This window comes from Salmo salar, chromosome ssa11 (assembly GCF_905237065.1).
Source record: "Salmo salar chromosome ssa11, Ssal_v3.1, whole genome shotgun sequence".
NCBI classification, from domain to species: Eukaryota; Metazoa; Chordata; class Actinopteri; order Salmoniformes; family Salmonidae; genus Salmo; species Salmo salar.
In genome coordinates, this window is record NC_059452.1 from 24,349,646 (window position 1) to 24,377,240 (window position 27,595).

At 42.7% G+C, this 27,595-nt stretch overlaps 1 protein-coding gene across 2 annotated transcripts; it reads left to right on the forward strand.

Annotated features, from left to right (window-relative positions):
* The first annotated feature begins 15 nt into the window (after nt 1–15).
* LOC106563530 (anoctamin-5) lies at nt 16–27,121 on the forward strand. 2 transcript variants are annotated; one of them, XM_014129206.2, is made up of 20 exons: nt 16–407; nt 15,172–15,242; nt 17,150–17,257; nt 17,922–17,990; nt 18,746–19,030; nt 19,127–19,246; nt 19,370–19,485; nt 20,120–20,254; nt 20,678–20,783; nt 21,058–21,118; nt 21,251–21,402; nt 21,505–21,579; nt 21,699–21,927; nt 22,186–22,364; nt 22,503–22,600; nt 22,818–22,939; nt 23,032–23,237; nt 23,409–23,611; nt 23,807–23,912; nt 24,112–27,121. In XM_014129206.2, the coding sequence occupies exons 1-20, from the start codon at nt 287–289 to the stop codon at nt 24,334–24,336; spliced, it is 2,787 nt and encodes a 928-aa protein (XP_013984681.1). In that variant the 5' UTR covers nt 16–286; the 3' UTR covers nt 24,337–27,121. The 2 variants fall into 2 exon arrangements, with proteins under 2 accessions (XP_013984681.1, XP_013984682.1); XM_014129207.2 differs by having other exon boundaries at nt 17–362.
* The last annotated feature ends 474 nt before the right edge of the window (nt 27,122–27,595 follow it).

Sequence of the window (27,595 nt, forward strand, 5' to 3'; positions counted from 1 at the left end):
TTTATGGACAATGATTTGCCGACAGAATGTGCTTGGTTTTGCCACTCCCCTTAAATATGTATAGTGGCTAGAGAAGCAGAATGAGTGCAATTCTAATATGATAGGATATGTCAAGACAATGTTGGGGCATTCTTTCAGCCAATAAATGCCTGAAACGTTGATTTTGGTGTGAAACCCAAGCCTCAAACTCAAATACATTGTGTCGAGGATCGAGTCGTGGGGTGGCATCCTCTCTCTCCGTCCTCACTTTCCTGAAAAAGCAGCTCCTTCCTTGTAGTCAGTGGAGATGAGAAGAATAACGGGAATGGCAAGCGAAGAAACTTTGATCGAAATGAAGAGCGCAATGGATTCGCAGATTGGAGGTAAAGAGCACATTCGGAGATTAGCCTACTTTGGTAATATACAAGGTAAACGTAGGCTATACCATAATCTTTGTTTTCATTGGCTATTAAGAAGTTTACTATAGCGCGTTCAGAAAATGTTCAAGGAAACACAACCAACTAAAGGTTGGTTCTATCAGTTTTGTGACTAGAACTACCACTGTTTATTATTTGGGTTCGGAATAATGTTTGGCTAATGGTTTACTTGTGTCTGTGCCATATGTCACTATGTCAGTGGGCTACCTAGATGAGAGGCACATACAATGTTTAGCCTAAATATGAGCACATTTCATGGAATGTACATGTTATTTATAACAGATTATGTTTCAGAAACAGTTTCATGTGTTTGTACAGTTGTACAACTAAATGTATAGTTCTTAAATGACTGAATACATGCGGTGACGTCATTCACATGCTGACAGGTCTACTGGGAGAGAGAAGGACAAACTTGAAGTTTGAGAAACTGACATATTAAAGTAACTGTTCAGTGTTTCTAGATTTATATGAAATATGACCAATAATGAATTACAATATGAGTGAAATAGTTGTCCTTCCAAAAAATGGCAATTAAGTGTGTTATGTTTTCTGTGTTGGAATGGTGTGGGCATAGCCCAACAACAGAATGGTGTGGGCATATACCAGTCCCAAAACATATTTACACTAGTAGACTGCTGATTGGCCATCTAGGATGACATCATCCTCTATAAGGAAATAACAAGCATTTTTGAAATGTCTGTTTGAGATACAGGTTTGAGGCGGGGGTTTTATAGTGTTTTTTTCTCCAATTTATGCTTTGGCCACAAATACGAGTCAGCAACATTATTTGGGTATGAGTTATCAGAATATTACCTTTTTATAGAGATTTTTACTGGACAGTTACTTAAAGCCCATTGCAGAAGTCTGTAAAATGGCATGTATTTGGACATTTCTTTGTTGTTTTATACATCAGCATTCAAAGTGATCAGTATTGACCCCAAATAAGTTCAATATTATTCATAATGATGTAATTTCCAAGCAGGTTTGTGATTAAAAAACATAATTATTGCAGATGGGTGTCTTATTCAATGCAAGCTTGATCTGTTGTGCCAATGTATAGGCCTAGTAAAGCTGATGCAAGCGGCACTCTGCTTATCTATATCCCTTTATTGAGAATTTACAGTATTAGTCACTCCACACTGCACAAGGAATGTCGATTGAAACTGGCCATTGTTGTGTCCATGCCCGCCCTTTTAAACACCATTAACTATAAACACCATTAACTAAACCATAACTTCAGTATTGCTCTCAGTATTGCTCCCCTACGTCTCCCCTTAATGTGCTCCTGTGTGAATAAGCTGTGTCCTATGTTCATGTTTTCTGTAAAATTTCATGGCGGAAAGGAAACAAGTTATAGGTAGACATCTGCAATGGTGTGCTAACACAGACATGTCCAGTCCATCGCATGTGGTTGTCCTTAACTGTCTAATCATGGATTTGTAAAATCCAACAGAAATTGGAATACTAATTGTTTTCAGTTTTTCCCTAGTTTCAGGATGTCTCAAAGGACGTCAGTAGGCCTCTAATCCATATCTATAACCTTTGCTTTGTGTGGTGCCACACTGTCCCAAGGTAATACTCACACAATTACACGCTAGAGACCAGATAGTTGTTAACATTGAGTGCATGAACACTTAAACACAATTATCTGCTGATAGTCTCCCTACCTTGAGTGCCAATCTAGACAGGGATAGACCATGATGCTACGGACTGACTGAGCAGTCACTCACTGAAGAGATCTGTAGGGAGGAGTTGGACTGTAACAGTACTACTCTTTTTCCAATTGTGCTTACATCCAGAGATGTCAGAATATATGCAGAATATATTACTAGATCACATTTGTTATAACAAACATGTCACATTTTCTCACAATTTGTGAGAATGTGGCAGTGTGCCTATACAGAGTTGCCCACAGACACGACTTGGTCTCCGGATACAGCCATCCACTGCATGATGTGTTAAGCTGTCATGGTAGCAAGGGTCCCTCTATGAAATGTTGTTGGTTGAGAGGTAGCTCAGAAAATGTAGAGCTGCTGTGGGTAATAAATATATTTCAACAATTACAGATGTTCCTTTTGTTAAAAATACTTTGTAGGCTACAATTTATTATGTATGACTTCACAGAAAGAAAAGTACGTGATCATTCATAATGTCGACAGTAAAGTGGTTTCAATAATGCCGCAGTAATTATGGTTTTGAGATATTGTTATATCCGTCTCTCCTCTGCTGGGAAATTAAGTGAGTCGGAGCAAGTTCACTGATGGATGGAAACAGTCCGGCTTCTCTCCAACCTCCCTCACACTGTTTACATCCCTCTTAGCATCTCACCCCTAAAAGGCGGCAGGTAGCCTAGTGTTTAAGAGCGTTGGGCCAGTAACTGAAAGGCTGTTGGTTTGAATCTCCGAGTTGATTAGGTGAAAAATCTGTTGATGGGCCCTTGAGCAAGGCACTTAACTCGAATTGTTCCTATAAGTCACTCTGGATAAAGTGGGTCTGCCAAAATGTGAATGGAAACCGTAAATGGAAGATTCCTCAAACAAACTCTGCTGTCCATTTTACTTATTTTGGTATTACAGAAACAGGGCCAAGCGATGTGGTTCCACTATCTCTGAGCAATAGGCATTTATGTTCTTAATGTGAAGTAAGTTGACTGAGCAGGTTCATTTAAGGACAATCTGTCACTTGCCCTTTGGTGTTAAGGCTCCTTGTTAGTAAAGACCCACCGTATGGCTGACTACCCACACTGGGTCTAGATAGTGTGGAGTTCCGTGTTGATAGACTGCCCTTTCACACCAATGACTTTGTGTTGGCTGTTATCAGGGAAAACCTTCCTGCACAATAACAGAGAAGATCTATTTATATGTGCATCTGTGTTGTGGATCACCATGTTGAAATGTTTATGTAGGGACTGAATCTGAGTAGACTTCAGGTTAATCTGCATCTATAATACAGAATCATTTATTTTGATAGTTATATTACCCACATGCTCACACTGGCTGCCTTGTTATGGCTCTCATGGCTCTAAATAATTTACATTGACAAAATAGTTGTATTGAAAGGTTCTGATAAGACAGTAGTATTATCAAATACTAGGCCTGCTATTCTACAAACAACATCTCTCACTATTCCAGTAAAACCTCTATTCATTCAAACTCAATGCTTCAAGTGAGGAGACCTAAGCCTTTCATAGTGTGTTGCCAATTCTGCATGCCTAATTGGTCTTGATCAGGGGCAGTCCTGCACAAACTAGGCCTAAATAATCATCTTTGCATTACAGCACTCTCCCTTAATCATTGATGATCTAATAAGAAACGTATTAGACAGTTGTGCACCGCTTCCATTTAAGGTGTTTTATATCTGGTGGGGAGGGCAAGCATCTTGGCTCACAGACTAGGGGGAGCCCCGGTGTTGCCATGGAAACTGGCTGAGTCATTAAATTTTCTCTTTGATAGCTGAGTTAGACAGACTGTGGGCAGTATCTGAATATCGGCGTGAGGGTTAATCCACTTTTCATTTCTGTTAGTGCACTGGATGATAAAAACATTACATGTCTGGACTTTTCTCCTTTCACCTCCATTTGGTTATTATCCCTTCTTTGGTCTTCCACAATTCCATTTCAATGGCCCTGAGCAGATTAATATATAAATTATGAATAACATTGATCGATGCACTTGATCACAGTGGGCTTTGTGATTGTGTTGCTTTGTGGGTTTAGGAAGCTCTGTGCCAAAGCATTTCATGTTCTATCTGTGGGTTAACCTGGGCATCACATCTGATTAGGCTAACAGGCAACAAGCTACGAAGAACAAAGAACAACAGTTTGTTTTCATGTACTCTGCCATATCCTCAGTGGCGGTTATGCAGTACATAACGAGGCCAAAGGGTGCAGATGAAGAAAATTAGGGGAAGGACAAAATCTGTAATATTCTAGCATTTCTACTTTTCCTCCTTATTCAAGAATGCCTCATTCAAACAGTATAGTATTAGAAGGATGACATTTCATGTCTGTTTTAGAGAAGATAAAGTATGAATTCTGCTATCTGCTCTGCCCATGATCCCTCGCTGGGAGGTGCACCGGGGTGTTGGTCCACTCTACTGATCTAACTTTCAGGGTTTTGTCAAGGCACAGTTCCCTTCCGGGACTAGGCCTATTGTATCCTGGAGATAAGAAGGGAGATTGTCACGTCCTGACCATAGAAAGCTTTTATTTTCTATGGTAGAGTAGGTCAGGGCGTGACAGGGGATTTTGTCTAGTTTATTTATGTCTATGTTTGTTCTAGTTTCTTTTTCTATGTTGGGGGTTTTGTCTTGTTTCTGTATTTCTATGTGGGGTTCTAGTTTCTGTATTTCTATGTTGTTTTTTGGAATGATCTCCAATTAGAGGCAGCTGGTCATCGTTGTCTCTAATTGGGGATCATATTTAAATTGTTGTTTTTCCCACTAGGTTTTGTGGGAGATTAATTTGAGTAAGTGTATGTTGCACCTCTTCATCACGGTTTGTTGTTTTGTTTATTAGTTTATTTGTATGTCTTGCATAGTTTCACAGTTATAATAAAATGTGGAACGGTACACACGCTGCGCTTTGGTCCCATTCTTCAGACAGACGTGACAGAATCTCCCACCACCAACGGACCAAGCAGCGTGGTCAGGAGGACTGGACATGGGAGGACATCCTGGATGGCAAGGGATCCTGGATGTGGGAGGAGATCCAGGCCGGATGGGATCGCCTCCCATGGGAACAGGTGGAAGCAGCGAGAGAGGAACGGCGACGATACGAGGAACTAGCACGGCAACGACGGAAGCACGAGAGGCAGCCCCAAAAAATGTTTTTTTGGGGGGGGCACACGGGTAGATTGGCAGAGTTAGGGTGGAGACCTGAGCCAACTCCCCGTGCTTACCGTGGGGAGCAGGTGAACAACCAGGCACCGTGTTATGCTGTGATGCGCACTATATCTCCAGTGCGCATTCATAGCCCGGTGCGCGCTGTGCCTGCGCCCCGCATTTGCCATGCTAGAGTGGGCATTCAGCCAGGACGGATTGTGCCGGCTCAGCGCTCCTGGTCTCCAGTGCGCCTCCTCGGTCCAGGATATCCTGCTCCAGCTCTACGCACTGTGTCGCCAGTACGCCTTCACAGCCCAGTTCGTCCTGTGCCAGCGCCCCACACTTGCCGGGCTAAACTGAACATCCAGCCAGGACGGGTTGTGCCAGCCATACGCTCCAGATCTCCAGTGCGCCTCCACGGCCCAGGATATCCTGCGCCAGCTCTACGCACTGTGTTGCCAGTGCGCCTTCACAGCCCAGTTCGTCCTGTGCCAGCGCCCCGCACTTGCCGGGCTAAAGTAAGCATCCAGCCAGGACAGGTTGTGCTAGCCTTATGCTCCAGACCTCCAGTGCGCCTCCATGGCCCAGTATTTCCTGTGCCTGCACTGCGCACCCGGCCTCCAGTGCGTCTCCCCAGTCTGGTGAGACCTGTTCCAGCTCCACGTAAGAAGCCTCCAGTGATGATCCATGGCACGAAGCCTCCAGTGATAATCCATGGCCCGGAGCCTCCAGTGATAATCCATGGCAAGAAGCCTGTAGGGATGATCCATGGCCCGGAGCCTCTAGGGATGAGCCATGGCCCGGAGCCTCTAGGGATGAGCCATGGCCCGGAGCCTCCAGTGATGATCCATGGCACAAAGCCTCCAGTGATGATCCATGGCGCGGAGCCTGCAGTAATGATCCATGGCACGGAGCCTGCAGCGACGGTCCCCAGTCCAGAACCTCCTGAGACAGCCTACAGTACGGAGCCTCCAGCGGCGGTCCCGCAGTCCGGAGCCTCCAGCGGCGATCCCGCATCCCGGAGCCTCCGGCGATGATCCACGGTCCGGTGACACGAAAGCAGAGGGATCAGCTGGCGGAGTGGGAGCTACGGCCCGAACCGGAGCACCTCCTATGCTGGCGGATAAGCAGGATGTGAGGGTTCTTTGTCTCACACCAGAACTGCCTCCGATGCAGGAGGATCCGCGGGATGTGAAGAGTCTTCGTCCTGCACCAGAGCCGCCACCGACATTAGACACCCACCCTAACCCTCCCTGTTTTTTTTTTTGTTGTTTAGGTTTTTGCGTTCGGAGTCCGCACCTTTGGCGGGGTACTGTCACGTCCTGACCATAGAAAGCTTTTATTCTCTATGGTAGAGTAGGTCAGGGTGTGACAGGGGGTTTTGTCTAGTTTATTTATGTCTATGTTGGTTCTAGTTTCTTTTTTCTATGTTGGGGGTTTTGTCTTGTTTCTGTATTTCTACGTGGGGTTGTAGTTTCTGTATTTCTATGTTGTTGTTTGGGATGATCTCCAATTAGAGGTAGCTGGTCATTGTTGTCTCTAATTGGGGATCATATTTAAGTTGTTGTTTTTCCCACTAGGTTTTGTGGGAGATTAATTTGAGTAAGTGTATGTTGCACCGCTTCGTCACGTTTTGTTTATTAGTTTGTTTATTTGTATGTCTTGCATAGTTTCACAGTTATAATAAAATGTGGAACGGTACACACGCTGCGCTTTGGTCTCCTTCGTACGACAAACGTGACAGAGAGTTTGTTTGTTCCATGTGCAGAAAGTCATCAACAGACGATGTGAGAATTGGGATTCAAAACAGCTTTCCAACTTGGCAAAAACTGGTTGTATCAACATTGTTTCCACATCATTTCAACAAAAAAATGTAATGTGGTGACGCTGAATCAACATGGAGAACTGATTGGATTTTTAAAAAGTAATCAACAAAAGAGAATTTAATATTTTTTTCATTGAATTTACAACCTAAATCCAATGACATGGTGTTTTGTTGAATTTGTGTTAATTGACAACTCAACCAAATGTAAATCAAAACTAGATGTTGAAATGACGTCTGCACCCAGTGGGTTTCTACCTTTAGCACTGGGAGTATGGCCTCCCCCTAAACATAGACCATATGCTGCTTAATTTAAAACATGCTAAATAAAATGTATTTCAAAATCCTGGAGTTAGCATTTGGTGACTTCAGCAAGGTAAACAAAAGCAAAGCATGGATTGGTCTCTCTTCCTACAGGGTTACAAAACCAATGTAATTTCAGTGAGGTATCCTGTATGTTGTCTTTCCCCTGAGAAAATGAACTTGGGGATGATGTCAATAGTTAGGCTATTGGAGCCATGAGTCATGTATGTTTGAGTCAGTCAAAATAAGCCAGTCTGATATGTCATGGTGCTATTTTTAGCTGGAGCTACAAGGATGATAAGAGTTTAGATATAATAGGTCACATCAGGCCATGGTAGCAACATAGTGACATTGTTGTGGTTCATTGTGTCTCTTACAACACTAACATCTTTCAACAATAGGATGTATGTTGCGCAAGCCTCACATGCTGGCCTTCTAGATGATCCATCTGCTGTGTGTAGGGCCATAAGACATATGGCCGGTTATCTTACCATGTTGGTCATGAGTGAATGAGAATGTTGTGTATGTCTGTGGCCTACAGTGTTTCCCTGATAAACTAATCAGCTCTAGTTATGTGGGGGAGGAATGACACATAATGGGCCACTGATTTCCATTTAGTACTTATTGACTTACAGTAAATACAGACATATAGGAATGCTTTAACCTTTAGTCTAGAGATCCGTCTAATTAAATAGCCAGAAACAGGGTACAGCATCACTGTGCAGCATCACAATGCCTATTATAAACTGTCATTTCATCTATTATAAACTGTGAGAATCCCTGGCCTAACATGAGATGAGACTGGAGTACTTTTTTAGTTCATCAGAGAACAATTTCTCCTTCTTCAATAAGCTTTCTCTGGTAGAGCCAACTGTAATATGATAATGATGCTCAGAGCCCTGGGTCTGGACACCTGAGGAAGGCCTGCAGCATCATCAAGCACCTCACACAGCCCAGCCATCAGCTGTTCACTTCATTACCATTGGGCAGACGGTATCGTACCATGAGGTCTGATACCAACAGGCTTAGAGACAGTTTCTATCTAGAAGTCTGATGGCTTTTGAACACTTGAACTGGACTGACCACCTGCACTGACTCTCCTCACCTTAGCACACAAGCACTCACTCACACACACACACACGCATGCACATATGCGCACACACAAACACACACGTATAAATTCATGCTACACACACATCACAACTGCTGCTGATAAATTGTGCCTTCCTGTATTATACTTATGCTAAATATTTTATTCTACTGAGCCATTTACTTTATGTTCATATTCTTATTTCTTAGTGTTGTTGCATTGTCAAGAAGGAACCTGCAAGTAAACATTTTGTTGGACATTGTATGCCCTGTGTATCCTGAACAAACAACTAATAAAACTTGAAACATGAATAACAGGGGAAGCCCAGTGGCTGAAACAGAAGAGGAGAAGGTTCATTAGAGGAAAGTAGCCTAAAGCTCAGGCCTCGTATTACCATTTAAATCACTAACCAGATTGGCTTGGTCTGATGAAATACATCATTTACCAGGCTGTCTAAAGGTTTATCTGGCTGAAACAATAGACAATCAGGAAGGCACTGTCACTGGAAAGTAGACAGGTGCCACCGGTGGGAGCAGGTGACGCAGGTGCTGTTAGGTCCTCAGCAGCATCAAGGTGACAGCTTCTTTATGGCACAAATAAAACTTGAATAATGTATTCCTGTCCTCACGCTGCCACTTGCTGTGATTGAACCAAACAGAGAATATATCAAACATATGTAACAGCTGGCCTGTTTCTTTGAGGCTAGTGTGTCTGTGTCAGTGGTGGGTGCAAAAACAGATTGTTTTTCTGCTACTCTAGATATTCTAATTCAGAATTTGTGTATTTGTGATATCATAAATCTATCTATCAATGTCCAGCAGCATATTGTTAAGCAGACTAAACCCTTTGTCCTGTGTCTCTCCTCTGAAGAAGATGGCCCTGCTATACTGACAGCATTCAGGATGATCCTATTAACAGGTACTGGCAGATGAAAGGCTTAATGTGATGCCTGTCTGTCCGTCCTTTCATCATCTCCACTCCAAACCTCACCTCATAGTCAGTGGCTGTGTCAGTGGCTGTGTCTGTATGTACTGCTGTTGGTTACTCTGAGGCTTGTACTGTGCTTGTACTCTGCCCAGCCTCCCTCCCTTCATGCCAGTGGCTGCAGAGCCAGGCTCCTCATAACCCAAACCCAGCCCTATGCTACTCTGCATCCTCTGGTCCTCTGTGAGTGAGTGCCAAGGCCTTGGGTTTACCAGTGGATCGCTCCATTTGATTTAGTATAGGAAGCAAGGAAATGACCTTTCAAATCCAATACGCTACATTTATTGAATTTACCTGCACCATATTTGACATTTAAAAGATATTTTTTTGTGTGATTTTGTTGGGATAATTTAATCTATGCATCTCTCTGTGGATTATTTGATATTTCAGAAAGGGAAACATGAGCAGAAACCTGCCAGATATCTCCCTTTATAAAGAGCTAGGGCTAACTATGTTGGTAACCGGTTTATAATAGCAATAAGACACCTCGGGGGGTTTGTGGTATATGGCCAATATACCACAGCGAGGGGCTGTATCCAGGCACTCTGCGTTGCGTTGTGCATAAGAACAGCCCTTAGCCGTGGTATATTGGCCATATACCACACCCCCTCGGACATTGTCTTGCACATCCATTTAAGCAATAATGTGAGATATTCATCACTCTGGACTGCCCACTGAAGGTAATTGTAGGTCAGCTACAGTAGGATGAGATGTTCTCTAGGACTTCATCAATGGGGTTATCAATGTCAGTTTAATTTAGCGTGTGCTGGAGACTACAGACGTGTTTACAGTAACTTGGTGTTCTGCAGACAGTGGGTGTTTATTTAGATGTACATCTTCACTAGTGGATCTCCTATTATCTGAATGTGGGTCTAGTTCCAGGAGGTGGTACACTACATGACCAAAAGTATGTGAACATCTGCCCATCAAATATCTCACTCCAAAATCATGGTCATTAATATGGAGTTGGTCCCCCCTTTGGTGCTATAACAGCCTCCGATCTTCTGGGAAGGCTTTCCACTAGATGTTGGAACATTGCTGCGGGGACTTTCTTCCATTCAGCCACAAGAGCATTAGTGAGGTCGGGCACTGATGTTGGGCGATTAGGCCTGGCTCGCAGTCGGCCTTCCAATTCATCCCAAAGGTGTTCGATGGGGTTGAGGTCAAGGCTCTGTGCAGGCCAGTCAAGTTCTTCTACACCGATCTCGACAAACCATTTCTGTATGGACCTCGCTTTGTGCACGGGGGCATTGTCATGCTGAAACAGGAAAGGGCCTTTCCCAATCTGCTGCTACAAAGTTGGAAGCACAGAATCGTCTAGAATGTCATTGTATGCTGTAGCGTTAAGATTTCCCTTCACTGGAACTAAGGGGACTAGCCTGAACCATGAAAAACAGCCCCAGACCATTATTCCTCCTCCACCAAACTTTACAGTTGGCACTGTAACGTTCTTCTGGCATCCGCCAAACCCAGATTTGTCAGTCTTGACTGCCAGGTGGTGAAGCATGATTCGTGTTTCCACTGCTCCAGAGTCCAATGGCGGCGAGCTTTACATCACTCCAGCCGACGCTTGGCATTGTGCATGGTGATTTTAGGCTTGTGTGCAACTGCTCTGCCATGGAAACCCATTTTATGAAGCTCCTGACAAACAGTTATTGTGCTGACGTTGCTTCCAGAGGCAGTTTGGAACTCGGTAGTGAGTGCTGCAACCGAGAACAGACGATTTTTACGCGCTTCAGCCCTCAACGGTCCCGTTCTGTGAGCTTGTGTGGCCTACCACTTTGCGGCTGAGCCGTTGTTGCTCCTAGACGTTTCCACTTCACAGCACTTACAGTTGATGGGGGCAGCTCTAGCAGAGCAGAAATTGTAAAAGGTGGCCTCCTATTATGGTGCCACGTTGAAAGTCACTGAGCTCTTCAGTAAGGCCATTCTACTGCCAAAATTTGTCTTTGGAGATTGCATGGCTGTGTGCTCGATTTTATACACTTCATACAACGGGTGTTGCTGAAATAGCCGAATCCACTAATTTAAAGGGGTGTCCACATACCTTTGTGTGTGTATTTATGTGTTAAACCATACTGTGGTAGTTTTATTTGAGGATATGTGTTTCCCATTGTATTCATTTTTGAAAACATTGAAAAATGTGTGTTGCTTGGATGCTGAGGTGTATGTGAACGTATGTATACTATGCGTATACTATACTGTGTGTTTTTGCATGTGTGTGGATGTGCTGCCATCTATAAATGTCTAATAAAAGTGGCCTTGTCTGTCTTTGGTAACACACTCCCTCTCTCTCTGTGTTTGCTCAGCTCTGGACTGATAATGACTGTTAGCAGTACAATCATCACAGCTTGACACAACTTCTGTGACCTTCATAGGGGTTAGGGATGCTTGTGCTCAGACTCATCTGGCTGGCTGGCAGTCTCAACATCATTCCTACCTCATGAGTTGTCTCTATAATTTACCTCTCAGCTGTACAGAGCGGCTCCCTCAAGCCTCTCATTGGCTTGCAAGGCACTCAGTAAAATTCCGGTTCTTAAACAATATCCTCCTCATCCAATGGAAGAAAGGCTCAGGGCAGAACGAGTCCTTCCTGTGGTAAGCTAGATTGTGTTATGTCTGAGGGAACTACAGGGCCTCTGACTGGGCTGCTGCTCCCTCCCCCATCCCTCCGTGCACGTAGAGGCCTAACCTCCCCCACGGGAAGTGCTTGTTTCCCAGCATTCAGAAAAAAACAGGCGGCAGGCTGCGCTGCAACATGAGCACATTCCCTCTAGCAGGGTCTGCCAGGCTGGGGGAGTGCGCTGCTCTGCTGCTGGAATGCTGTGTGTTTCTGTCTGTGTGTCTCCAGATGGAAAGTGTGCTTTTGTGATAGTGGGTCTTTATATTTATATGTGTTTAGTTCTTTCCCCTGGTTTTATCTCTGAGAGCTCTTGAGAGAGTGAGTGTCTTCATGTCTATTTCACCATGCTGTTGCCCTGAGGGCAGTCCATGTCAACACAGTGTTGTGTTGGGGTGGTCAGATGTCAGAACACAACACAGTTCCACTGACAGACTAATGCTGTTTTCTTCACATCAGCAATCCCTCCTCTCAATATAGAAGTATTACGTAATAGGAGGGAGACCGACTCGATCATCTGCAAAATCACTGGCAAATCTGTAGAAAAGGAATGTGGATGGAAACAGAGGAATGGGTCATGGGATTTCATGGGCTTCAAGTAGTGTATCTGATGACATTACAAAGTAATTGTTGTTAAATAACATAGCTTTATTTTTCTGGGATTCATTTAGCCAGTTGACTATATGTAATGAAGGTATCATACACAGTGAACAAGTTTGACAACATACACTTGATTAGAAAATGTATCTCATTAAGACCTATTAGGCTAATTGGTGTGATGAGGCTGGAATAATTACGCTTCTGGACTAGTGAAGTAAAGTATTTAGACAAACAACCCATTGCTTTCTCTCTCTTAAATAAATGAGTAGATACACATATCACTATGTAATTTGTACATTGTAAATAGTTTTCTGTTAAAGAGGCAATCCTTAGACCTATCCCTCTGGGCACAGACCACAGTTCAACATACATTTGTTTATTTACATTTGGTTGAGTTGTCAACTAACGTGAATTCACCATGACATTGGATTTAGGTTAAAAGGTAGGTGAAATAGAGACGAAATTCCCTTACGTTGATGTCTTTTTACAAATCCAATCAGTTTTCCACGATGATTCAATGTCATCACATTTGATTTCTTTTCTTGAAATGATGTGAAAACAACATTGATTCAACCAGTTTCTGCCCAGTGGGATAGATGCAAGGACTGACCTGCCAAGATATCAACATTATAGTTTTAACCATGTTTTGAGACTATACAGTGTTTGTTTACATTTACAATATTTACAAACATTGGATTAAAACTAATTTATGTTTTGGGTTCTGATGGGGTTTGACAGTTAAACTAAGCTCATGAGGCATTTTTAAGTAATATCATTCAAGAATCAATGGACTCATATACAGTATATCATTATACTATATATCCTAAGTCCAAAAATGTATGTACAGTTGAATTCGGAAGTTTACATGCACCTTAGCCAAATACATTTAAACTCAGTTTTTCACAATTCCTGACATTTAATCCTAGTAAAAATGCCCTGTCTTAGGTCAGTTAGGATCACCACTTTATTTTAAGAATGTGAAATGTCAGAATAATAGTAGAGAGAATTATTTATTTCAGCTTTTATTTCTTTCATCACATTCCCAGTGGGTCAGAAGTTTACATACACTCAATTAGTATTTGGTAGCATTGCCTTTTAAATTGTTTATTAACTTGGGTCAAATGTTTCGGGTAGCCTTCCACAAGCTTCTCACAATAAGTTGGGTGAATTGTGGCCCATTCCTCCTGACAGAGCTGGTGTAACTGAGTCAGGTTTGTAGGCCTCCTTGCTCACACACGCTTTTTCATTTCTGCCCACAAATTTTATGTAGGTTTGAGGTCAGGGCTTTGTGATGTCCACTCCAATACCTTGACTTTGTTGTCCTTAAGCCATTTTGCCACAACTTTGGAAGTATGCTTAGGGTCATTGTCCATTTGGAAGACCCATTTGTGACCAAGCTTTAACTTCCTGACTGATGACTTGAGATGTTGCTTCAATATATCCACATATTTTTCCTCCCTCATGATGCGACCTATTTTGTGAAGTGCACCAGTCCTTCCTGCAGCAAAGCACCCCCACAACATGATGCTGCGAACCCCGTACTTCACGGTTGGGATGGTGTTCTTTGCCTTGCAAGCCTCCCCCTATTTCCTCCAAACATAACGATGTTTATTATGGCCAAACAGTTCTATTTCTGTTTCATCAGACCAGAGGACATTTCTCCAAAAAGTACGATCTCTGTCCCCATCTGCAGTTGCAAACCGTAGTCTGGCTTTTTTATGGCGGTTTTGGAGCAGTGGCTTCTTCCTTGCTGGGCGGCCTTTCAGGTTATGTCGATATAGGACTCATTTTATTGTGGACATAGATACTTCTGTAGCTGTTTCCTCCAGCATCTTCACAAGGTCCTTTGCTGTTGTTCTGAGATTGATTTGCACTTTTCGCACCAAAGTACGTTCATCTCTAGGAGACAGAACGTGTCTCCTTCCTGAGCGGTATGATGGCTGCGTGGTCCCATGGTGATTATACTTGCGTACTATTGTTTGTACAGATGAACGTGGTACCTTCAGGTGTTTGGAAATTGCTCCCAAGGATGAAACAGACTTGTGGAGGTCTACAATTGTTTTTCTGAGGTCTTGGCTGATTTCTTTTGATTTTCCCATGATGTCAAGGAAAGAGACACTGAGTTTGAAGGTAGGCCTTGAAATACATACATTGGTACACCTCCAATTGACTCAAATGATGTCAATTAGCCTATCAGAAGCCTCTAAAGCCATGACATAATTTTCTGGAATTTTCCAAGCTGTTTAAAGGCACAGTCAACTTAGTGTATGTGAACTTCTGACCCACTGGAATTGTGAAACAGTGATTTATAAGTGAAATAATCTGTCTGTAAACAATTGTAAAAATGACTTGTGTCATGCACATAGTAGATGTTCTAACCAACTTGCCAAAACTATAGTTTGTTAACAAGCCATTTGTGGAATGGTTGAAAAATAAGTTTTAATGACTCTTCTGACTTCAACTGCAGACTTCCCCTTTCAACTCATCTCTGCTCGTGTTTCTTTTCTCTACACAGAGGAATGTAATGGCCACAGTCGTAATAACTCTATAGAGGACAGAGGAACACAGCTACCTGGACACACAGAGGTGAGTTTCACACAATTCACTGTAAGGTCTCCACCTGTTGTATTCAGCGCACGTGACAAATAAACTTTGATTTGAGTCCCATGACCCCATGTTGACCTGCCTGGACACTCTCCTTTCCCTCTACATTAACGTATCCCTGCCCTAGATGACTTCCCAAGCTCTCTGTGCTGTAATGCAGCAGTGTTCTGCAATGCAACGGGCAAATGAATTGAAAGCTACAACAAACAAAAAACAGATCATATTATTTACCTGATAAAGGTTAACACAATTTTGAAGGTATACTGGATTAGTAGATTCATTTTTGCACTTATGTGCATATATGGTTGTAAGAAATGTATGATTATGTGCTTGTTTTTAGTCTTCCTCCACATGCATGATCAATCCTCATCCATGATCAATATTCTTGATCAATAGCGAGTGTGTATTGAAAAGAGGTTGTTTTGCATGCCTTTGTGTACCTTGCCTATGTTGGAAACAACTGACCTCTTTCTACTACAGTTCTCATTGTTCAGTCACAAGACCTCAGTGTCTCTCAGAGAGCTCCTCTCTTTATCAGATCAGCTCTCCCCAGGCAATAAGCACACACTAAAATACTGCCTACAGAGAAAATATTACTGTGTTTGTTTTGTGTCTGTGTCCGTGTTCTCTATCCAGCATTAATCTGTTGTTCAAGAACTAGGGAACTTGAACATTTTCTCTCTCACTCATATTCAAGCATGCTTTGACACATAAAGGTGGAAGGCCATACATTTCAAACTGTTCTAATAGGCTTTCTCCAACCTAATTCTGTTGATGATCTTGAGAATTGTATGCTGTATCCACACCCTGTTTCCTTCCTCCCTGTTTGTGGGTGTGGGAGGCTGATAAACAAAAAGGGGAGGGGCTCTGTTTCTATTCCCGACCACAGAGTGTCCTCCAGAGCCAGGATACTGCTGAATATAGGGACCCGCCTGTGCTTTATCGCTAATTGGACTGAAGCGCTTTTCCTCCTAGTCACATGATGAAACAGACCCCACACAATCCTTCTTCACAAATGAGGTTCAAAAGATGATGTAAGACCTGGAATCGGTGAACATAATCTTAGCCGATTGGATCAAGAAAAGCCATTTTCCTCCACTCCAGGTCCAATGCTGTGTCAAAAAGGTTTTTTCCCCACTGTCGTCCTGACTGCAGGGCATTGCACTGTAAATACTTAGCTGGTCCCCTCAGGTGGAATAAAACCAGGAGTTAACAAACCTAGTTGAGAAACAGCCTTTAACCCACTGCATATACAATCTCCTGAATTTCACAAGCATTTATCTTTTTAACAAGGGTGCAGTTTCTCTATACTAAGACTTTCTCCTGCATATCCTTAATATGCTTATAAATAAACTGGAGTGTGAAGTGTAGCTGCAACCCTGGCAAACTGGAGTGTGGAGCATTGTGATTGAAGAGCATTGTCAGTGCCAGGTTTGGGGCTTGAATCAAGAAGTGGCTGTATACTGGTCTGGGATGATCTGAGAATATCAAGACTAGGTTTAACGTTATTATAAAAAACAAAAAGTTCATTTCAGGCCCTAGTACAGTATGTACCTCTTTGCTTGCCATAGTTGAGGGCTACGTTTAGTATAATGATAGGCATGCTTTCACTGGAAAATGTCCAGGATCCACTTCCTCCTAACTCCTATTCAAGTTACATAAGACAAACCACACAAAAGAGAGAAACTCCACTATCATTACAAAATAAATCTGTTTATTTAATTTTGGGCGTGTCCTAAACTATATACTAAACTACTACCATGTACTTTTAATGTGCTTCTAACGTACATCGTCACATTCAGTAAACAGATGTTCTCTGTTCATAGGAGGAGGAGAGAAATAGTTTGTGTGGGTTAGTGTTCTGACACTCTTCTCTGTCTGCCCTCCAGACTGACAGACTACAGCAGAACAAAGACACCGTGTTCTTCAGGGACGGGGTTCGCAGGATTGACTTCATACTGTCCTACCTAGATGACAAGGATGGAGAGAAGAAGCAGGTGGGCAGCATCACGCACCATCATCAACACAGAGACAGAGAGCATTGTGTGGTTACAGAGAGACACATGGCAGTTTATCAACACGGACATGACAGCACAGAGCATTAACCTTGGAGTGGTCAGGCTTGCTTTGAGCCTGAATGGCTTCAATAAGAACACAGCTATTTTCGTTTTCCGTTGCAAAACATTTTGTCACAGTAAAGACAGTGTCTGGGGTCAACTGACCAAGTGACCATGACTCATAATCAGCCTGAATCAGGGCGGTAAGAGGAGAAGGTGGCTAAAAGGAAGTGGCTGACAAGTTCCCAGTGGTTGAAACTTTGTTGTTCGGGTAATTGCATCACGTCTTTCTTGACAGAGGAGCAAAGATTTCATGCCACAGACAGACCATAGACAGACCAAAGGTCATTATTACAAGGCCCTCTAGCCTCTGATTTTTAGACTTTGAGAATGCTGTGACTGGTGCCAGGCAGTCTTTCAACAGAGCTTCTACAAGAACAAAATGGATTATGAGAATGAATTGGGAAGTTAGAATACAAGGATGGATGGAAGGATAAAGTAATAGCAGCGATGATAGAGGGGGAGATACAAGGGAAAATGCTTTTCTGCCCTGGTCCTTGCTATTGCTTAAAGTGCATGTGTGTCTGTCTCTGTATTTGTACAGGAGAGGAGGAGGGAGTTTGAGGCCAACCTTAGGAAGGCTGGACTGGAGCTTGAGACTGAGGACAAATCGGTGAGTTACCCATCTGTGGCACGCTGGTGTTCTCTAGTGGTCATCATGCAGCAGCACATCACATTACTGCAAGGTGGGGAATATCTCAGCAGAGCTTTCTTAAAGGGGAATTCCACTCCACAGTCTTCTTTCCTCAGTGGTAGAAGGGTGTTTAATGTATAGATGTAGATGAAGGGGATGAAGGGGAGGAGACAGGTTAAAGAAGGATATTTAAGCCTTGAGACAATTCAGACATGGATTTTGTATGTGTGCCATTCAGAGGGTGAATGGGCAAGACAAAAGATTTGAGTGCCTTTGGATGGCGTATGGTAGTACGTGCCAGGTGCACAGGTTGGTGTGTGTCAAGAACTGCAACGCATCTGGGGTTTTCACACTCAACAGTTTCCTCTGTGTATCAAGAATGTTCCACCACCCAAAGGACATCCAGCCAACTTGACACAACTGTGGGAAGCATTGGAGTCACCTTTTAGTCCATGCCCCGATGAATTGAGGCTGTTCTGAGGGAAAAAGAAAATAACTCACTATTAGGAAGGTGTTCCTAATATTTTGTACACTCAGTGCTTCTATGTTTTCTTTACACATTTTTAGGTGAAAATGTGTACTATATTCAAATGGAAATGTAGAAAATATTATAAATGTTATATAATTATTAAATGTACTCTATATTTTAAATGATTCCTCTGTTTTGTGCTTAAATGTTATTTATGGTCAGTCAAACTGCCTCTCTCTGTCCTCTCTCAACTCATTCCTCTTAGGACTCAGATGATCTGAAAACGTACTTCCTGAAGATCCACGCCCCATGGGAGGTGTTGGCCACCTACGCTGACGTGCTGAAGATCAAGGTTCCCTTTAAAGAAAGCGACATCCCCCACGGACAGGACGTTCCACTGGAGTGGCTCTCCCGACCGTTCCGCCTGCCAGAGAAGGTGATGCGCCCACAGCCTGACTACTTCACCTCTCCATTTGATAAGGACAAGATAGACTTCTTCCTCATCAAAAACCGAGACACCTTCTTCCCCCCCTCCACACGCAACAGAATTGTGAGTATAGTATCTTAACACAGAATCTAGCGAGACACACACACACACACACACACACACACACACACACACTGATCTGATGTCCCTTCCTGTCAGGTGTACTACATCCTGTCTCGCTGTCCGTACTATAAAGAGGACCGCAAGGAGACAGACAAGAAAGGTATCAAGCGGTTGCTGAACAACGGGACCTACACCTCAGCCTTCCCACTTCATGATGTAAGAAAAGCGTAACGCCCTACCTACATCTGCACATCAACATACTCACAGTAGATTTCATGTGAGGATGTCAGATTTTTTCTAAACTAGAACTGTTTATTCTCCTGTCCTCTATGCTGTCAGTGTCGATACTGGGAGAGGAACACAAATGAGCAGTGTGAGAGCGAACGCTACCACCTCTATAAGAATTGGGCTAGGTTCCTCTGTTTCTACAAGGAGCAGCCCCTCAACCTCATCAGGTAAGACAACATCGGCTGGACATCGGTTACATTTCCCCCATGCATAGACACAAAGATCTACGTCTATAACGGGGGGAGTGGAGGGAGGGAGTGGAGGGGAGGGAGGGAGGCGAACTCAGTCCGGCTTTAAACTTATTCTTGAAAGTTGTAATAGTAGAATGCACAAGGTACAATTTCTAAATAGGGTAGTGCATCATCAGTTCCTCTTGTCATGTCAGTCATTGTGTATCTTAGAGAGCGAATTATAACTTGTCAGAAATGTCAGCTGACGTTTTTTATTTAGGTTTTTTAGCCCATAGATATTGTTGTAATAATTGTTGTCACTCAAATATCACATGAATACACATTAGACATGACAAAATGTATAGAATTGCATGAAAATTTGCTTTAAACCTGCAATGTTCTCTCCACCAACAAGAGAGGTGTGAACAGTTTATATCATGAACAGTCCCTGTGCCCATAGAAATAGACGTGGTGTGTGTGCGTGTGCAGGGGAGATGCAGGATGTCCCCCAATGATGGAAGGGGGCCCCGAGTTAGAGTTTGGGAACCCCTGATCTATAACACCACGCAAATACTAAGTGTCCCTACTCCCTAATGCCAAATAAGTTAAATTATCTCTGTGTTGTTAACAGGAAGTATTATGGGGAGAAGATTGGGATCTACTTTGCCTGGCTGGGCTTCTACACAGAGATGTTGTTCTTTGCTGCGGTCATGGGCGTCATATGTTTTACTTATGGTGTGCTAAGCTACGATGATAATTTAACAAGGTTAGTACCACCAGGGGGCAGAAAGGTGCCTTATTTGAAAAATAGGAAAACAGTTAATTGGCTGCATTTAAACAGGCAGCCCAATTCTAATATTTCGCCCAATTATTGGCAGAAGATCTGATATTGAATTATTGGGCTGCCTGTTTAAACACAGCCTTTGAATCATGCCTAAGTGGGCCATCATACACACACACACACACACACACACACACACACACACACACACACACACCCCTAATGGTGTGTATTCAGTATATTAATAATAATTGTGTAAAAAAAAAAGACATCTTTGTTGTTGCACATCCAACAGTACACTAAATCACACAACTTTGTCAGTCTATACAGGACATGTAAAGTCACGTCATATCAAATGTATTAATGTTCTTTCCCACTTTCTATTCTTCCTATGTATCTCTCCCACAGTAAGGAGATCTGTGACCCCAGCATTGGAGGGAGTATTGTGATGTGTCCACTGTGTGATAAGAAGTGTAGTTACTGGAAGCTCAACTCCACGTGCCTCTCATCCTGGGTAAAGGAACATACACATTTTATTCTGTCATTCAGTCACAACGTAATCTATTACATCTAATTCTTGATGGCTCCTCACACTTAAAAAAATTATGGCTGTGTAAATATTATGCATGATTAGCTTATTGTTATATTGTTTAAACCATCCTGTCAATCAAAGCCAGTGAAATCTCTCATGCTGAGTGTGCAGTATGTCATCTTGCTGTGGCCAAAGCACAGCATGTCATTTCCTCTGGGGGGTTAGGAGCTCATCCTGTCCATGTTCCCTCTTCCAGCAATCCCATCTGTTTGATAACGAGGGGACCGTGTTCTTTGCCATGTTTATGGGGATCTGGGGTAAGTGTCTGTCCACTCTGTTGTTACTGTATTTAACCTGTTGGAGAATTACAGAATTACAGAATTACAGTCTCCCCTGTGAGGGAGACAGACTGTTACTGTTAGAGTGTAATGACCCTGTCGGTTCTGCAGTGACTCTGTTCCTGGAGTTCTGGAAGCGGCGCCAGGCCCAGTTGGAGTATGAATGGGACCTGGTGGATTTTGAGGAGGAGCAGCAGCAGCTCCAGATCCGCCCGGAGTTTGAGACCAAGTGCACTGACCAGAGACTCAACCGGATCACCCAGGTACGGGCTGACAACTGGTTATTACACACTGCTTGTGTGAAAATTCTAAAGTATTCAATGTAAACTACTGACTGGGCTTTCCGTTTATTTGTAATTGTGCAGGAAATGGAGCCATACCTTCCCCTCCCCAAAAAGTGTGGTCTCTTTTGCTTCTCGGGTGTTACTGTTCTGTTCTGGGTAAGCCAACATACTACATCAACTCTGTGTGTCTGCAAGCATTTGTTCGCCAGTGTGCAGTATACTGTTTGTGCGCTGTATGTGTGCACTGTAGCATGTGGATTTTGTATTCTCCACAGGTGCTTCTGATTGTGGCCTGTATCACTGGGGTGATAGTCTACAGGCTGGCTGTGTATGCGGCCTTTGCCAGCATCATGAAGGACAGCCCCACTAAGAAGATCCATCTGGTGGGCTCTCTCATCACCCCGCAGCTCGCTACCTCTGTCACCGCCTCCTTTATCAACTTTGTCATCATTATGATCCTTAACTTCTTCTATGAGCGAGTGGCCATCTGGATCACTGATATGGGTGAGGAGGAGAAGCTCGCTATCATGGCGATTAGATCAGGAGGAGCAGGAAATGCAGGGAGATGGAACACAGATGGCACATCAAGTTAAAGTGATGTTTACCCCAGGTCACATTAACTACCCATTTCCTGCTCATTCCCTTTTTTATATTTTCTCTCCTATACAAATTCATTCATACCTCAGCAGTACATTGCACCCGTTAGTTTAGGTAGCTGGTGTGCCTTGAATGGCTTTGACCTCCAACTACTTGCTCCAACAGAAATTCCCAAGACACATCTGGAGTATGAAAACAAGTTGACAATGAAGATGTTCCTCTTCCAGTTTGTCAACTACTATTCTTCATGTTTCTACGTGGCCTTCTTCAAGGGCAAGTTTGTGGGTTACCCAGGCAACTACACGTACATGTTTGGCAAATACAGCAGGCTGAGGAACGAGGAGGTGAGCTTTGTCACACAGCATCTACAGTATATGAACACATTCTACTATATGAAACTCACACCTTTTGAAGAATAAACTACAGTATTTATGTTTTGATCTCAAACCTAACTGTTAAACACCCACTGCAACTTGTCCCAGTGTGACCCAGGAGGCTGTCTGATTGAGCTGACCACCCAGCTGGTGATCGTCATGACAGGGAAGCAGGTGTGTGGGAACATCCAGGAGGCCCTACTGCCGTGAGTTTCACTGACCTCTGTGCTACTTCTGATAGACTGCGAAATGTACCTCGATGACCTTTCAGTTGCATATCTACTCCACCATGGGGTGTGAACCAGCTTAAACTGGCTGTGTAAATATTATGTTATAAAGATGTCTGACATTCAGTATGTCATTTGTACACATGTGCCCTCCTCAGAGTTCAATATTCTCTCAATCTATATTGTATCCTGTCAGGCTGCTGAGGAACTGGTGGTGCAGCAGGAAGGCCCGGAAAGATCAGTACAGCCGCTGGGAGCAGGACCATGACCTGCAGAACTTCAGCCAGCTGGGCCTGTTCTATGAGTACCTGGAGATGGGTAAGAAGGCCCTTAACCCACTCCACTCTCTTCCCACATAGACAGGAGACTGTGTATGGCTGTTCATCAACATTCTCTCTCTCCCTCTGCAGTAATCCAGTTTGGCTTCATCACTCTGTTTGTGGCCTCTTTCCCCCTGGCCCCCCTGCTGGCCCTCTGTAACAACATCCTGGAGGTCAGAGTGGACGCCTGGAAGTTCACCACCCAGTTCCGCCGGCCTGTGGCGGCCAAGGCCCACAACATCGGAGCATGGCAGGAGATCCTCAATGTGGTAGCCATCTTGTCCGTTGTCACCAATGTGAGTAGGATTAAATGTTATTAAGCTGTAGCCACGTTGTTGTTATCAAGTGTTCAAATCTATGTCTTTATTGTTAAACAGACCCATTTTACAATTCATATACACTGTATAATCAAAATACAATAATTCAATGTGTCTCGGATCCCCTCTCATGCTCTCTCATCTCCCCAGGCATTCATCATGGCCTTTACTTCAGACATGATCCCCCGCCTGGTCTACCTGTATGCCTACCACCCTGGCTCTGAAGCCACCATGAGTGGCTACATCAACAACAGCCTGTCAGTGTATGACATCTCCCAGATCCCTCTTCTCAGTACGCCCGAGGAGGGGGCGATTCCTGCCTGGTTCAACAGCTCCTTCATCACCACCTGCAGGTGGGAAGCGACTGCAATGCCAGGCCACTCACTTGCACATTAAAATACCCTTTGTCTTGACTTCACTTGAAGTCTTGACTATGGAGCTGTGATTGTATTAATCCAGATGTTTACAGAGGACAGGTCAATGCTTGGGGTTTAGCACTAGTGTATGTAGTTGTTGTGTCCTGACATTAGCCCTATATGTTGTCTCAGGTACCGTGACTACCGCTACCCTCCAGGCCACCAGAGGCAGTACTCCCACACTATGCAATTCTGGCACATCCTGGCAGCCAAACTGGCCTTCATCATTATCATGGAGGTAAGCCAACCAAAATATGTGTATGGAACACAGCACATCTCTCCACTCTAAACCAGCAGGTGCTCTCTCCATTATATACAGTATGCAGCAGAACCCAATCTTTGCTATCACTGTCTTTCAACATGTTATCATCTGTACTTCATAAGGTGAGTGTGTGATAATGGTATGCTCTGTAAAAACCCTCTTCCTTTCCCATCAGCACGTGGTGTTTGTGGTGAAGTTCTTTGTGGCCTGGCTGATCCCGGATGTGCCATCCGAGGTGAAGGCTCGGATCAAACGGGAACGTTACCTCATCCAGGAATACCTGCACAACTACGAGGTGGAGAAGCTCAAGATCCAGCTGAGTCAGAGTTTTATCATTGAAGCCAAACCTGAGGTCTGCACTGCCACCGACAAGCATGACGTGTTATCTGAGTGCCTGTAGGCCCCCAATCAGTAACTCACACCCACCTGGCTAACCTGGCTAACCTAACTGGGAGGGTGTTTCTGTGAAGGCTCCTCCACTGATGGCAAACAGAAGTACAGTAAAGGGCTTCTGTCAGTGGGGCAATCCTATCAACTGTTTCTCTTTGTTTTGTTGTTTGTTCATTTTCTAATGAGCAGCTAGCAGATTTCAACCTTTTCGCCTATATTAGGACTTTCATTGGAGGCAGGGACGGATTAATTTCATCGATGATCCCATCTCGTCACCTTTTCTCAGCGTCCAATGCTGATGCAATGCAAGCTCCTATTGTTCAGCTTGCTTCATATCTTCTGTGCAATGATGTTTCTTGCAAGTGATTCGTCATTCAGTGCCAGTGTTGATTGTGATAGGATATTATGGAATCCTACAAAAGTATGTGCCAACTTGTTAAATGCTATTGGGATTCATGGTATTGTACCAGACAATATACAGCTTCTTGAAAAAAATGTAATATCATGCTCACCTTATCCACAATGTCATAATATGTTACTAACATATCCAGCAAAGACTGCCAAAGATATCCCATGGCTTTTATCGGCAGCTATCTAATTAATTACCTTTAAAGTAATATGCATGTTTGATAGAATGTAACATATAAAATCTAATTTATTTGCCTTCAAATGTTGGCATGTTATCTGCTTCAATTTGGCTGTAGCTGGGCTACGTTAAATGTGATGTGTTTTCCTTTCATTACTGTCATGTATTTGAGATATTTTCATTGGAGTCAATGTAAAAACTGTAAATTAAAGGCCCAATGCAACCGTCTGTATATCAATATCAAATCATTTCTGGGTAACAATTAAGTAACTTATCGTAATAGATTTCCATAAAAATTGGCTACAATTGCTTCTGAGCAAAAAACTATTTTTTCAAACAAGAATTTTGCTAGGACTGTGGGAGTAGTCTTGAGTGGGGAGGGGAAAATTCAAAACTAGATGTTATTGGCAGAGAGGTTTGGAACTCTCTTTGTATTTGGTCTATCAACCAATTTACCACATGGTGATGTCACCATGGAAAGCCGAAACTCCTATCCATGCAAACCTGATGATTAGGAGGTCCTGTGTATATTGTATGTTCAACCAGCGATTATCAGGAAATAACACTGATCACATTTTTTCACACTTTTAGAGTGTTAGTTTCATCAGCTGTTGTACAATTGCAATATAAAACGCAGGAAAAAAGCATTTTGACTGCAGTGGCACTTTAAAAACTGTTTCTCTCAGCTGGGTAATGATAGATAGAGATACTGTAATGGTCCAAGACGGTAATACACCCATATGTCTACTGTATATATGTTTGGTCTGATAGAGCCCTTTCCAGTGGATATAATCTACACTCAGTTTGAAATGTTTTGAGTGGCATATTAAGTCATACCAGACAAAATATTAGCCCTGTGTTTGGGGTTGCATTCCTCTTCCTTGTTTAGATTTATGGCGAGATATGCAACTTGTATGTGTGATTTCTTCTGGTGTGGGACCCAAATGTGTTTTTGCCTGTGTTACTTGCACATGTATCTATCTGCTCTTTATTTTGACACTTATCAAACTCATTGTAAGCAGGAAAATCAGATTCCTCAGCCCTGTTAGTCATTACTCACTTAAGTTAAGTTGATCATTTCTATGTGCTTTTTCAGTCATACTCTATATCTGTACACAGTAGCACAATGGGAGGCCTTCTCTTTTTAATGTTGTTTTAGCACAGAGCGCTTATATGGGACTAATTGTATTTAGCCAATTAGTCTTTCAGACAGAAAACCACTACATTATTACTGTTTAATGTCAATCATTCCAACATGTCTGGATGGTCTCATATTAAAAGGAAAGTTGACTTTAGATTACATGTTTCAAAGCAATTGTTATGAAATTCAACTTCAAAAGGGACTGTAGCTTATTGAATCGATTTGAAGTTACTGTAATGTGATTTGTGCAAACAGAGGTGTTAGCTATACAGTATATAGACTCAGAGTATGCATCACAATCTCGTGTCCCATAGACATTTAATGTAAGGAAACATGCATCATTTAACCTGCATAATGTCCCCTTTACAGCAATCAGTTCACACTATGTTATCACAGCCTGTATACACATGAAGAATGTTGGTATGTACAGTAGTTGCCACATTAAGTTCAGTTAACAAATCACTTATTTAGATTGTTGTACAGATTACATTTGTAAAGTATAGTTTACTCAATGTAGGATTAGGTCTTATAATGCAGTTAATTCTGTAATATATTGATCAGATTTTATTTGTAGGCTTTTTCTAGGTTCATCTGTTTTGAACTAATCTGTTTTGTAAATTTTAATAGCCTCTCATGCTGATGGTGGAAACTATACCCCTGGATGATTTTACTTGGTATAACTTCAACTTTAAAGTCACATGCTACATCACTATCTCAGGCTTGTCAATATTCCAGTGCTTGACTAACACCACTCTCAGCCATACAGACAAAATCCCTTGGGAGACTCTTGACTCCACATGTCCTTTTTGCATGCAGGGTGCAAGCCATAGTACATGACCAGTAGATCAATGCCTTAAATGTCTATGTTCACTTTTTGTGATGTTCTTCAAAAACAATAACTTTCTATTGTTCTATTCCTGTGATGTTTCACAACTCATATGTTTTAAAATCATAGTCTGTGTTGTCATTATATGTTGTCTTGCTTGTTTTGCATGAAAGGCTATTGACCTTATTAACAACATTTTGATAATGTAAGTCCTTTTAAATAAAATATTTCAGGATTTTAAATGTGTGCACTACAATTACTGTATAACTAAGAAATCTTAAAAACATTGTCAAACAAACATGTATAGAATAGGATAATTCAAATCAAATCAAACTTTATTTGTCACATGCGCCAAATACAAGTGTAGACCTTACCGTGAAATGTTTACTTACAAGCCCTTAAACAAGAAAGAGTTAAGAAAATATTTACCACGTAAACTAAAGTAAAAATGATTAAAAAAGCAAGACAATAAAATAACAATAACGAGGCTATATACAGCGCGTACCGGTACCGAATCAAAGTGTGGGGGTACAGGTTAGTCGAGGTAATTTGTACATGTAGGTAGGAGTGAAGTGACTATGCATAGATAATAAACGCCGTGTAGCAGCAGTGTGAAAAACAAATGTAAATAGTCCGGTGGCCATTTAATTAATTGTTCAGCAGTCTTATGGCTTGGCGGTAGAAGCTGTTAAGGAGCCTTTTGGTCCTAGACTTGG